The 13,864-nt window shown below is 40.3% G+C and overlaps 3 protein-coding genes across 3 annotated transcripts; 1 reads left to right on the top strand and 2 right to left on the bottom strand.

The window, feature by feature from the left end:
* Positions 1 to 654: 654 nt before the first annotated feature.
* cox5b2 (cytochrome c oxidase subunit 5B2) lies at positions 655 to 2,154 on the bottom strand. The gene is made up of 4 exons (XM_080782354.1): positions 1,981 to 2,154; positions 1,272 to 1,342; positions 999 to 1,098; positions 655 to 903 (listed from the first exon to the last, which is right to left on the bottom strand). The coding sequence occupies exons 1-4, from the start codon at positions 2,075 to 2,077 to the stop codon at positions 791 to 793; spliced, it is 381 nt and encodes a 126-aa protein (XP_080638480.1). The 5' UTR covers positions 2,078 to 2,154; the 3' UTR covers positions 655 to 790.
* A 1,008-nt stretch (positions 2,155 to 3,162) lies between these two features.
* On the bottom strand, positions 3,163 to 6,770 carry dnajc12 (DnaJ (Hsp40) homolog, subfamily C, member 12). The gene is made up of 5 exons (XM_080782853.1): positions 6,518 to 6,770; positions 6,188 to 6,266; positions 5,956 to 6,095; positions 5,720 to 5,861; positions 3,163 to 4,793 (listed from the first exon to the last, which is right to left on the bottom strand). The coding sequence occupies exons 1-5, from the start codon at positions 6,593 to 6,595 to the stop codon at positions 4,711 to 4,713; spliced, it is 522 nt and encodes a 173-aa protein (XP_080638979.1). The 5' UTR covers positions 6,596 to 6,770; the 3' UTR covers positions 3,163 to 4,710.
* A 741-nt stretch (positions 6,771 to 7,511) lies between these two features.
* sirt1 (sirtuin 1) lies at positions 7,512 to 13,755 on the top strand. Its single transcript, XM_080781711.1, has 9 exons — positions 7,512 to 7,643; positions 8,135 to 8,263; positions 8,623 to 8,861; positions 9,606 to 9,758; positions 10,178 to 10,325; positions 10,417 to 10,496; positions 10,977 to 11,163; positions 11,269 to 11,829; positions 12,369 to 13,755. Exons 1-9 carry the CDS (start codon positions 7,628 to 7,630, stop codon positions 12,680 to 12,682), a joined length of 1,827 nt encoding a protein of 608 aa, XP_080637837.1. The 5' UTR covers positions 7,512 to 7,627; the 3' UTR covers positions 12,683 to 13,755.
* Positions 13,756 to 13,864: the final 109 nt, after the last annotated feature.

Genomic DNA, 13,864 nt, shown 5'->3' with positions numbered 1-13,864 from the left:
GTTTTCTACATAACCACATTTGTATTTATGGACTAGTGAATTAGGCTTTATCAAGTTTAATTTCACCTAATTTTAGGCAAAATGTTTTCCACGATAGAGCGTCGCAGTCCAACGATCGGCTAGGAAGATAATTTTCCAGTAATTTCCCAGGTCTTTAAATAAATACTAACAATTTATACATCCCCACGGATACACTTGAGCTGAATTTAGGTAAATGGATTATGGACACATTTAGTTTGACATGTATGTCACCATACAGACATGAGGCAGGATCTCGTTTCCTGAAGGTAATATTTTGTTCATACCTGGTTTCTGCCCAACAGAGCTATACTGACGCTTTGCAAACAAAGTGGCACTGACGGTATTCATGCACGATACCTGCACACGTATCAAGCCGTGGTCACCTTCCAGTGGTGAAATAATGTTGCGTTATTTCCTAACCATCTTTAAAATTCTCAAGTATCATATGTGCCATGACTTTTCAGGGGTTAGACCCTAAAACATCTTCCGACTCCGACATGTAGTTTCCTACTAATATTTGTCACAGTAGTACTGTGTAAAACAGCACTGAAGGGATGAATTCAATCAGCTTACCCTTTTCACAAGAAGAGTGCCCAGTTCACATGACAACTGGTCTCATTTGCAATGAGACCATTTAGTTCGGAGTTAACATTTTATTGATGAGAAACTGTACATGTACAATAACCGGAACACATTGATCAGGGTATTTGACTTTGAGTGAGGAAAGTAATGCTGACAGTGGTGTCTAGTCTTCTGTTGGAGGCTTGTTTCAGTGGGGCACCTCTGTATGGACAAACTGATAGTGGGAACCACACTGGGGACAGCGCTGTGCATTTCCCTCATGGAGCCAGAACCAGACGATGGCGCTGTTGTCCTCCTCACCTACAGATAATTTAAAAATAGCAAATAAATGAGTCAAGACAAGACAATATATTGTGAGATTGTAGACCTATCTTTTGGGCTAATGTTGCACTTACACAGACAGCCCACCAGCCTTTTGTTACTGACGCCTGGGACAATGTGAGGCTCTGCTTTGGTTCCAGGATAGTCCTTGGGCTTGAGAATGCTGTATGGATCCTGTGTTGTAAATAGAACAGTTGAAAACCTCTGTGGAATATCTTACACCGGAAAATATGCATAATTAGTGGTTCTCATTCAAACTAGGTCTTAACTCGGTGTACCACAGGTTCATTTGTACATTTAGTTATGGGGGGGGGGGGGGGGTCGTTATATTGGACACAGAAGCCTACCTGTCCCTTCTTGAAACCCTCCATAGCACGACGCTCCAACCCAGTGGCTTGTTCCTCGTCCGTTGGTATCCCTGCAATAAATCAATGTCAGACTCATTTATGACACCTGTGTGATACTTTAATTAGCCAAATCATAGTTTTTGCAATTCTCAGTTGCGGTTTGGTCACCTCAAGTGATTAAATTATGAATAGTTTTTGTTACTAGATGAGCATGTCCACAATAGTTATAGACGCCACCCACAGTCTAGAGCAGGGCTACTTCTGTCCTGTGCTGTGCACACATGCTGGCTGCTGGCACAAGTCCAGTATGTATCACACGTACGCCAAGGAAGGTGGGTCTATCAAAGGCCTTTATACCACTTCAATCCAAATGACCTTCATTTTTTTTATTTCCAGCTTGTGTACGGCATTTATAAGAATGGGTAAAAAAAAGGAGAACCACAAGGGAAAACATATAGCATCTTTAATTAAAATAAAAAAATGTCTTGTGCGTGAAAATGCGTGTGTCATGATAGCCTATACTTTAGTTGACAAGCTTGGTAAAAAATGTTCAAGGCTATAATGTATTATAGTTACTAGTCTACATTACTCTACAAGTCTTTCGATATATGTTCATTTCAAGTGGGCTATGAAAAACGCGTATCTCCGCGGTCTCTAAACGTTATATTCAGTGGTTTCATTTATCACACACATAAACGCATGATCTTACCTTTCAGAGTCCCCATGGCGCGTTGCAGTGGTCTGGATACAACATTGGGTCTTGTCGCTAATGTACAAGCTCTGACTAGAAGAAGACGTCCCGCCATGTTGATATTACTGACTCAGTCTGACTGTCAGGTACTGCTTTTCAGTTTGACCCTAAACATTCACTTGTCCTGAGTTGAACCCATATATTCGGACATGATCTGAGTGGCAGGTGATTGTCCACTCACAGCTCAGACGATGGCTATGTCGTCCAATGAAATTGAGCGCAGAATTTGCAAGTTGCTGATCGGACCTGTCTGGCAATAGAGCGGAAACGGTGTAGACCTGTGTGTGTGTGTGTGTGTGTGTGTGTGTGTGTGTGTGTGTGTGTGTGTGTGTGTGTGTAAAATACCGGGTACAGTAGGCGGGTTCTACACCGGATCAGAACAATACTCCCTAGGTTAGGTGTCAGGCAGGGTGGCGCGCCTGCTCACGCTCAGTCCAGTTAACATTCACTTCACATAGAAAACCACTGGTCCTTGAGGGGGTTCCAGGTGGTCCCCAGCTAAATGATGGACAGTTGATAACCAAATGGTCCCTTTAGCGCAGCTTATACCTTATAGTAGCTATTTAACTCTTGATAGCGTAAACGCACTCAAGAGTAAAATTATTGTTAAACATCTGCATTACTTCATGTCTTCATTTACAAGAAGTCTACACAAATTAGAGAATGTAGAAGAATTGTTAGCCAACACCCAACAGCATGGAATTTTGAACAAAAGTCATTTTAAGTCTGAGAGGCTAAATCTCATCAAATGGTGGTCCGACCAAATGCTCAATAATGGGCCTTGATATAAAAAAAGGTTGAAAACCACTTCTGACATGGATGATAGAAATACACAAAAAAGAGATCTGTGGCTAACCTTAATTTATTTTGAGCCTGAGGCAAAAATGAGCCTGCAACGTTTTAGTTTACAAATAATATAGCCTAATATATTAGGAATACAAAAGATAAAGCTTATTTGACAACATTAAAGTCTGATGAATATATATTTCTTAATATATACAATTAATCGTCCAAAAAGAAAAGCATCCATTTTGTTTAAGAGTGGAATTTGTGTCAAAAAAGGTGCATAACCTTAAAATAAATTGCTGATAGCTGGGGCGGAATTCGTCCAAAATCAACAAGATCGATTTTGGTATGGTTATAGTAAGTAAGTAAGTACATTTTATTTATAGAGCACATTTCACAGACATGAGTCACAAAGTGCTTCACAACAATAAAAGCTAAATATATCAATAGTAACAAGTAATATTAATAATAAAAATAAAAATAATTAAAAATAAAGCAAAGAAAGAGAAAACAGAACAAACGGCACTGGTAAAAATAAATAATAATAATCAAGAGATCAATACAGCACTATGTGACAAAGGCCTGTCTAAAAACGTTATAGAGCAGTCCCCTTTCAGAACGAGGAGTGGCCCAGGAAATAATTCATTGTCCCCGCATACTCGCATAGGCTTTTCAAAAAGTATTTATTTAAAGACGGGACTGCGACGCTCTATAAGGTTTTCAAAAACCATCGCAAACGAATTGGGCTCGTAAATGGTATTTACTGTAAATCTATTCACCTTTCTTTTCATTTTGTCACCTGACTGGATGTTTTTGTCCTACTGTATGGTAGAGTAGTTCACTCAAACAATTATGTATTTTCTATCAATTACACACCCCACGAAGCCTTGAATTTATGGAGATTTTTATGGTTTTGTCGCATTCCTTTTTTATCCCATGAATTTGCAACCCATTTTTTCACCAGTGTCAATGTCAGTGTCAGTGTCAATTATCTAATGTGATGTGTGTGCGGATTGAACTCATGCTTCCTTCTATGCATTAGGAGTCCAAGCTGCTTCTTTTTACCTGACAGGGGGGAGTTCCCCGGCCGGACATAGCGCATGGAAGGAACACGTTATTCCGACCAGTTCCTTTCCCCTCCATCAGGCTGGCCAGGGTAGCCTGTCTAATAAGCCATACCGAATCAGCCGTTGGCAAAAGAAAATTGCCTGTGCGATATATTAGTCTGGCTTATTAGCCAGGCTATGGCCAGGGGGAGGTAGTTTAGAGACCAGGATTACTGCATGTTTTTTGTGGGGGTACCTAGGGGACACAGGGAGAACATGCACACAGAAGGGCCCTTTCGTCAACCACGCCTCGGGTATGGGCACTGATGACGCGGAGGAGAAGACACACCCCCAGCACCCACAGCGTTCCCAGCGTGAATTGAACCCAGGACCTTCTAGCTGTGAGGCAACACCACTACCGACTGTGCCACCGTGCCCCCGGTTTTGTCGCATTCCTAAGCCAATGCATTCCTAAGCCAATACTTTGATGACCGGGGCATCGCACGGTCAACCCAGTAGGAGACTCTCCTACTATGAATTCAAGGCTAAATGGGGTGTGCGCACAACCTTTGACATACATTTTGACCTGAAAGGCAAATTCAAATTCTCCCCAGAGCAAGCAGGCAAGCTCCATTAGTCGTTATAATTTCAACACATGCGCAGGAGACCTGGGTTCAATCCGGAGTTGAACAGGATAGTTACATAATGCAGCTTTAAGGTTCTTAACTCACAGTGCCAACTTACAGTTTTTCTACAACTATTTCCATTTTAAATTCAGACCACTTTCACACAACTTTGGTATCACAGTGACAGACTTTACGGCAGACTGATAACATTTAAAAGAATGTTGTTACATTTAGATTTCATAATTTCTGAACTTCCGCAGTAGACTGGATGGTGAGTCACCTGCCCAACGGAAGCGCCTGTGGCAGTAGTCACCTAGAATAATTCATGGATAAAAGTTATCTCATATATCAGGTGTACAGCTGGGTCAAAGACAGAGATAGCTAAAACAAAAAAAGCTGATCTACAAGCTCACACCTCAGCTTGCACCTTAAAGGCCCTAAAAACAAACTGGTCAGGCTACTACTACTTGGCCTTACTCCCAGAACCCACCTCACCCCTGCTCATTTTGATAGGTTGGAATGGAATGGTTGACGACAGAGTACAGCAACTTGCAATGGGCCTGGTCTACAAGATTCGCTACACCACTAAGATACACATGCACCATGCACGTCATGATCACAACACCAGAGGGAGTTCAACAAACCACATTCAACCCAGATTTGGCTCAAACAAGGGGTTAAATTAATTTAGCTCCTATGCCACTAAAATGTGGAACGCCCTACCAACAGCCGTTAACAAATGCGAATCCCTAGCCTCCTTCAAAACCGCTCTCATAGAGCACTTACAGGAGTCTGCAATTCGAAACTGCCCCCTGTAAAGTCCCCCCCTTCTATTTTTTACCTTTTTTCTAGTATTTGATGGGGTTTTTTTGCATCGATGTGTATATTTGTATATTTCTTTAAATGTTTTGATGAATTGAAAATGGAGGACCCTGATGTAAACAAGTCTTATTGCTTCAGGTTTCATTCTCTTAGCATTTTTTGTATTGACCTGTACCTTTCTTGGACTGTACCCATTCTGCAATCTGTTAATAACATTTTCAATCAATCAATCATTCAATCAATCAATCAATCACACAATGTGTTGTTGCTATGTGTTGTGTGAGCTTGTAGATCGGCTATTTTCAGGACCAAGCACAGAGCTAACCTCAGTCGTATTAAGTTTATTAAGTAGTAGGTAGCGGTAAACAACACATTTCTGTTTTTCAGACCTTTTCAGTTATTTCAAACTGTACTTACTTGAGGATGGCACTTCTTCATTTGAGGACACTCCTTGTGTCTCCAGCTCCAAATGAGAATCATCTGCAGAGGTAGCAGAGTATTGTGCCTTCACCCCCTCCAACATCGCCTCCTTCTTGGTTCTCACTGCAAAGTGCATTGACTGAAAACAGTTCACCAGATCAATTAATAGCAATAGCCATAATGGCATAAAATTACAGCTGGTGTATTTGCAACTGATTTACAAAGTCACTTACTGTTTTCACAGAATCATTCAAGGCTTGCCAGTCATGGAACAGCATGGCAATTCCACTTCTTCTCCAAAGGTCATAGTTTTTTCTTTTACTTTCATTGCACAGAACCTCTTTTGCTTCTTGCAACTTTTGAAAATCTTCCACTGCAATGTTTTCATAAATGGTGAATAAATGGTGCATTTGTAAAGGCAATTTACATAGATTGTGGACAATAAATTGGGAAGTTACATGTTACCTGCTGTTGGATTGTCTGGGTGTTTGTCTGGGTGGCATGCCAAGGCTCGAATCTTATACTCGTTGACAATCTGTTCAGTCTGTAAGAAAAATAAGGCGTTTTGTGTGCTGTTACAGGTCTGGTCCAGGTTCTGGAGGAATTGCAGGATCTGGAGCGGTGCGCGGTTACGGGTTACATAATATTATAGCCCGTTGCACGTTGTTGATGACGTTTCATAGTGAATTCTGTCATGTTTTATCAGTTTTATATTTTAAACTGTTATAATTTTGATCAGGAGAAAGACAGTAAACCACTTTTAATCTATGGAAACTGGCAAATGGCAATACTTACCGACGATAATTCATCACACCCTAATAAACCGTAGTAATCCTCCAAGTCCTCTGGTCTACAATTCAAAACGGACTCCATAAAATACGCAAAACTGTTCGCAATAAAGGACGGATTTCTAAAGGATCACAGCTGCTTAACTAGCGGCTGTTCTGTTCTGTTCAGCTGTTGCTGTGGCTGTTGTCTGACTGACTCTGATGTAAGATCCGTTAGGTCAGACACTGGCATAAGCACATTGTTTACACACATGTTACTTAGCTCAGTTATATTCATCATTGGGAATAAAGTACACATTCCTATGGTTAATGGTTGTGTTTTTTCTCTCCAAGAAGCAGAAAACCTGCTATTTTGTACAAATTTAAGGCTTCAAAAAGATTGCGATCTTGTCAAGATAAACATTTTAGGGATTATGGATCATGGACCAATTGTGAATTATGTGTGTTAGTGTGTAAAACACAACAATAATAGCGTTCATAACTCCATACTTCATTTCCTACGATGATTTTTTAATTTTTAACCACATGACATATTTTGTTATGGTTTGACGTCATCGACGTAAAGGAAGTCGCGGCCAGGACGCCACTATTGGTGGAGAAGGAGTCACGTGGTCCATGCAAATCAACCAGCTGTCGACCGGGGAAGAATTCTTCTCTTTTTCTTTTTTCTTTTTTACAACCCAGTTCTTGTTCTTCTCAGCGGCTTTACGGGCTGAAGATGGCGGACACGAAGAGCACTACTCTCGGCAGGGCCTGCTCGAGGGCCTCCGATACGGACGAACCGGTCGCGAAAAAGTCCAAAATAAGCGCGGTCGTAGATCATGGACTGGAAAAAGCCGAGACTGGACAGCTCTCGCACGCAGCGGAGGCCGCCGAGGGCCGCCGGGAGTCGGCGGTGAACTGCGGGCGGCAGGAGGAGGCGGCAGAGGGGGAGGAGGAGGCTGAGCCGGCGATGGCGGTGGTGGAACAGGCCCCAGCAACAGTGCTGCTGGGGCCTGTTCCACCACCGGCTAGGCCGGCAGCGGCGCTAGGCGGAGACAATGGACCGACACTGTTGACCCCGGAGCCCCATAGCAGAGCCGTGGAAGCACACGAGAACAGCGCGCTTCATGGAACGATGGGAGCGGCCACAGGTAGACGCATGAGCCCCAGACGTTACTTACTGTAGCAGAGCTCCCCGTGTTGTCATGAGCTCAAAGTAGCCACGTTTAGCGAACAACACTATTTGATAGTCCAGGACACTGTAAAATCCCTAATTGGACCTTGAACAAAATTAGATAAACATTTGAAAAGTAGTAAAAAAAAACTCGAATGGTGGGCATTGGGCAAAGTACAAATGGAGCCAAATGTCAATTTACGGCGTGAATCTCTGATCTCAGTGGCACACAGTAGTAGATAACTTAAGTTAACAGTAGGCTTAACATTTGATCTTTATATTATGTATTGCATTGGGTGAAATAGCAACTTATAATTATCAACATGTCAACTCTTAGACTGGTATAATTGTGGGCTGTGGCATCATAAGTTATTACATGTCACAAGTTCACAACAGTGTAGATATAACTGTATTACTATAATTACGTTTCACATTTGTGTAATAATTGTGTTCTGTGTTAATACTCAGATGTACTTGGGCTCATTGGTGAGGAACTTCCTTCAAATGGGCTAGCAGAAACCCCAGACCACATCAACGAGGAGGATGACAGATCTTCACATGCAAGCTCAAGTGACTGGACACCTCAACCACAAATAGGTGACAGATAGTTATGTCGTCTTACTGGAAGCTGGCATATATTACTGTTATTTGATTACTCCCTAATCTTCTATTGATTGATTTTAGAGTCTGGTCAGGTAGGTCCACTACTCGTATTAGACGGTGAATAGTGAAGCTCAGAGTGTATATTCTCCGCTCCCCAAATGGGCTTTCCATTTCCATTCTCAGCATTTTAGCGCTTGCACCAGAGACCTGGTTTGGAATTGGAATCGGAATCCCGGCTAGGAGTCATAAACTTTGTTTCACAGATTGCAGTTCTAAGTAATTTTATACTCAGTCAGCGATGAAACAAACAACTCGGACAAAAAAATCTGACGTCTTGTCATGTCTTTGAATAGGTTCCTACAGATTCATCCAACAGCACATCATGAGAGAGACTGACCCGAGGACCATTCTGAAAGACTTGCTTCCAGAGACCGTACTCCCACCGGATTTAGATGACATGACGTTGTGGCAGATCATAATTAATATCTCAGAACCTCCAAAAAGAAAGAAGCGCAAGGATATTAACACTTTGGAGGATGTGGTCCGACTGCTCCATGAAAGTAAAAAGATCCTGGTTCTGACTGGTGCTGGGGTATGTATTAACATTAGTGTTGTTTCGTTCCGTTTATTACAAATTAACCTATAATAAATGCTAAAGGGTGATTTCACCTTTAAATTCATTTTAATATCTGACTGAAATTGTTAAAAACCTTTTGAAATAATAATTAAAAACATGTCGGAAACCCATAAAATGTTCCCGACCCAGTGTTTAGAGTGACTTCTTTAGAACTACAGACCATGTTGTGAAAAGTTTAATTTAGAAGCATTTCTACTGCGCAGGAGGCATAGTCTCCTCCCAAAAAACGCTACCAGAGCATCAAATCTCACAACAGTTTTTCCCCCAGGCAGTCAGGCTGCTGAACAGCTGACCTTGCACTGTATGCACTGACACTTTACATTGCACTTTCTTGTTGTCTGTTTGCAGTGCACTACTGTTTGTTTGCACTATAGTTGTTGTGTATATTGTCTTAAGACTGAGAGTGCTCGCCACTGCTCGGAGCAAAATTCATTTAATTGTATTAATAGTTTTGTACGCTGTATTTATACATAGCATGGCCCAGAGATAGCTGTTGAGTTTTAAAAATGACATTGAGATCCATTGTATTGGAATGACCTCATAATCAATAATGGCAGAAAACTCCTAAACTTGGCAAACATTTTCTGGAAGAGGAAAAACGTCTTTTTGGTGTATTTTGGGTGAACTAACCCTTTAAAATATATCGTAGGGCTATTGTAGAGGTTTCGCTGATTTACTTTGCACTTTTTGTTTCCATAGGTGTCTGTTTCATGTGGAATACCAGACTTTCGTTCCAGGGATGGTATATATGCAAGGCTTGCTGTAGATTTCCCTGATCTTCCAGACCCACAAGCTATGTTTGATATAGAGTACTTTAGAAGAGACCCAAGACCCTTCTTCAAATTTGCAAAGGTTTGTTGACAGTGCCCCTTGTTTCACTTCTGACATTGTATAGAATATATAAAATATATTACTTGAATAAGGATGCAACAGTTAATCGAAATGAATAAATTTAATCAAATATGTTTTTTGTAATCGATAATTATCAATAATCAATTCCTATTTTGGGCATTACATTACGGGTGAAATGATTAATAAAGAAAAACAAGCTCTTAACCCCTCACTTTTTTGCACTACATTAAAATAGATTCATTCTTTTTATATTTAAAGTAAATGCGTTTTTCCCTTACTTGATTAATCAAAAAGGTAATCAATAGAATAATCGTGAAGAGAATAATCAATATTTGCAGCCTTACTTGCCATTCAAGTGGATTAAGTGTATACATTTACATTTAAGTGTATACATTTTGACAATGTCTCTTTCGTTACAGGAAATTTACCCAGGTCAGTTCCAGCCATCACCCTGTCACAAGTTCATATCTATGCTGGATAAGCAGGGGAAGCTGTTACGGAATTACACACAGAACATTGATACTTTAGAACAAGTGGCTGGTGTACAGAGGATTATCCAGTGTCATGGTACGTTTTTTATAGCCTATATAAAAGTTCAACATATTTTGTTAAATACTCATGCAGTGATCAAGAGTCAATAATACTTTAATTGTTTTAGGGTCATTTGCAACTGCAAGATGTCTTGTCTGTAAACACAAAGTGGATTGCGAGGCTGTAAGGGAAGACATCTTTAACCAGGTACAGTACTACCACTATACCACCGATTTTGAGTGTGACACCGGACCGCAAAGTTATACATAAAACAGTTCAAATTATAATAACCACCAAATTATGTTCCTGGCCAATAAATCAACATCCAAGTCTAAGAAAATCTTTCATTCATATCAGACTTGAGTGGAATCATCACATTTCTTTCCGACTTGTATGTTTATAATTATTTGAACTACAATCCATATTGCGCATGTGCGCAATAACACATCTACAAGCTCACATTGCGATTCATTAACTGAGCTTGTTAATCAGCTATTCTTGGTATAGAGGACACCAGACAAAAGCAGTCCAAATACAGTTGTAACCCAGGTCCATTTTACTAAGAAAGTACTGAAAAAAAATCATGTATGAAAATCTGTGTCCACCTGTATTACAATGGGACATTCAGCATAGCTTTACCATCAAGTTGTTTTAAATGATTGTATGTCCCTATTTATCATTCTGCAGGTTGTCCCTCGCTGTCCACGATGTCCCCCAGATATCCCCTTGGCAATCATGAAGCCTGATATTGTCTTTTTTGGAGAGAATCTTCCAGAAATGTTCCACAGAGCCATGAAACAGGATAAGGATGAGGTGGACCTTTTGATCGTCATCGGCTCGTCGCTTAAAGTCCGACCAGTTGCTCTCATCCCAAGTATGTTTGCAATGCATCAGTTTATAGACAGTTTTTCTTTTGTTTAATAAGACTCAGTAAATCCATGCATTAGTAACAGTGCCCCTATTGTCCTTCTCCATCCAGACTCTATTCCTCATGAAGTGCCTCAGGTACTCATAAATCGGGAACAGCTGCCTCACCTCAACTTCGATGTGGAGCTACTAGGGGACTGTGACGTCATCATTAACGAGCTCTGTCACCGACTAGCCGGAGATTTTGAGCAGCTGTGCTACAACACCTTAAGACTCACTGAAATCACAGAAAAGCCCCCTCGATTACCGGCTCCCACAGAACAGAATTCCTCGAGTGACAACTTGTCGGGTTCTGGTGAGGATGTGCAGGAGGAATATAGTCCATGCAATGCAGACTCAGTCAAGCCATCAGATGAGTTGGAAGGTCAGAATGTCACAAAAACTGTACCTGATGATGATGATGATGATGCAACAGCTGATGATGTAACACCCCCAGAGCCTTGTCCAAATGCCCAGCATCCTAAGGAAGAGACAACTGCATCTTCAGAGCCGGTGGAGGACGTGCCAAAAGAAGAAGCTGCCGAATTAAAGAACCAAAACTCCAACCTCGAAGTTCGCAGACGATGCTGGATCAGTCGAATCAACAGAAGTCCAATCAGCAAACGTCTTGAAAGTATGTTTTAGACTTTAGTAACTAAACTGAATCAGTATAATTTTCAAAATTAGAACTTGATTAATTGGATGTTTTGCAAGAGTAAAAAGTAAAAAATATAAGAACACTATCAAGAATTAACATTGAGCTTTTCTTTTTGAATGATTTTAATTTACTGACTTTGCTATCTGCTTTAAATTAGTGATGATCACTATACTCAGAAACTGTTAATTGGCCATGATTGAATTTGACTTGGTGCATTGTTTTGACATGCAATGTGAATTGTGAACAGTATATCAGTAATATCACAAGACCAGTCATGTGTCACGTCACGTAACTGATGTGTGTAAATGGAAAAAAGCAAGGACAGTTGTGAATGTGAGCATTATGTGTTATAAAGTGATCTAAATGGCATTTGAAGGATGATACTTTTAGATATTGAACCTATGCTTGCCGAGGAGCCTTTTGGAACATTATTTTTTAACATCGGTACAAAAATATCAAGCACTGAAGCTAAACTCAACTGATTGTGTGTTTATTGTTTATATTTTTTCCTTCAGCATGTCAGTATCTTTTCCAAGCACCTAACCACTACATCTTCCATGGGGCTGAAGTATACTCTGACTCTGAAGATGAGATGTCAAGCTCCTGTGAAAGTGAGAGTGAGGACTCATGCTGTAGTGCTGATGGTATGGAGGAGGAGGAGGAGGAAGAAGAGGAGAGTGATGCTGAGGATTCCAGCATGCTAGTGGCAGAGGAAGAGGCTAGCCTCAGAGACACAGTACCACACAAGCTAACGTTGGCCAATGAGGGCACATCAAATGTGCAGACAGACAGTACTTCTGATGATGTTCAGAGCACCACACACCTTTAAATGTAAACTACCATGCCTCAAAGCACTAATTGTCCTAATTCCCTCTTTTTTTTATGTTTTGTATATTTTTGACTTAGCAACCTTACTATTCATTTTCATAAAGATGAGACCACTGTGTGATTATGCAGAAAGTTCATTCTCATTTCTTTTTTTCTATTTTTTGTGCCCTGTATGCTGAAACTACTTACTGTGCACACCTCAATGGAATTTGTTTGTTTATTTCTGTCAACATGTTCATCTCATTTTATAACAACTCGCATTGGGTGCAACAGTAGAATAAGCTTTTCGATTTCAATTACTAAATTTGCCAATATTTACAATCAACATGACATTATGTTCCCAATGCGTTCTTCATTGTATACATGTCACTGGCATGGACTATGTAAATGTTCATAACCTACTGTTCATTGAGTGGTGGGTGCTAGGACATGTTGCCCGACCTGCATTACAAACAGTTCAACTCTACTTACTGAAGAAAAGAAAAAGGAATGTGATCTTCAATTCAATTTAAACCAAAGAACACTTCCCCAACCCAAGCTGTCATTAACTTTGTGTCTTTAACCTGTCATGTAAATACTGGAGAGAAATATAATTGATGTTATCCTGACATTTGGCAGCTACTTTATACGGTCAAGCCGCTTATTTTTATACTCTAACGAGAGACATACTCAGCAAAGAGTAGGTGATAGTTTTTATCTGTAAAAAGTTATACAAAATTATAAGCCTTAGGACTATGTTCAGTAAGTCAACATTGAGGAAATAGCACTTTTTCCTATTTACAAGACAGGTTTTGTTGTCAATGTCACTTTTGATAAACCAGAAAGGTTGACTATTTTCATTTATTGTAGATTATTGAAGCCTGCTGCCTGTAGGAAAAAGAAACCTCAGTTTTGTTCTTTAGTAGACAAATGAGCCAATTTGTGTTTGATCTGTCTACACAAACATTAACATGCCATTTTATTTAAGCCTCATGTTTTGTTTACGGTTCAAGGGAATAATTTTATACATTGCAGTTGTACATTATCTACAGTGGGGTTTATTATAAGTAAAACAAAAACTCTTTAAAACACTGACCACGCATTCCAGTTATTTCAAATGCAACCATCACGAGTTCGTTTCAAAGGTGCGCCCTCTAGCGTCTATTATCGCCTTTACTTCTCGCGTGTAAAATGAAACTACATT

The sequence above is a fragment of the Protomyctophum bolini genome (assembly GCF_963924005.1).
Source record: "Protomyctophum bolini genome assembly, chromosome: 14".
NCBI lineage: Eukaryota > Metazoa > Chordata > Actinopteri > Myctophiformes > Myctophidae > Protomyctophum > Protomyctophum bolini.
The sequence above is the reverse complement of the archived record's forward strand: the minus strand, read 5'-3'. Positions and strand labels throughout refer to the sequence as shown.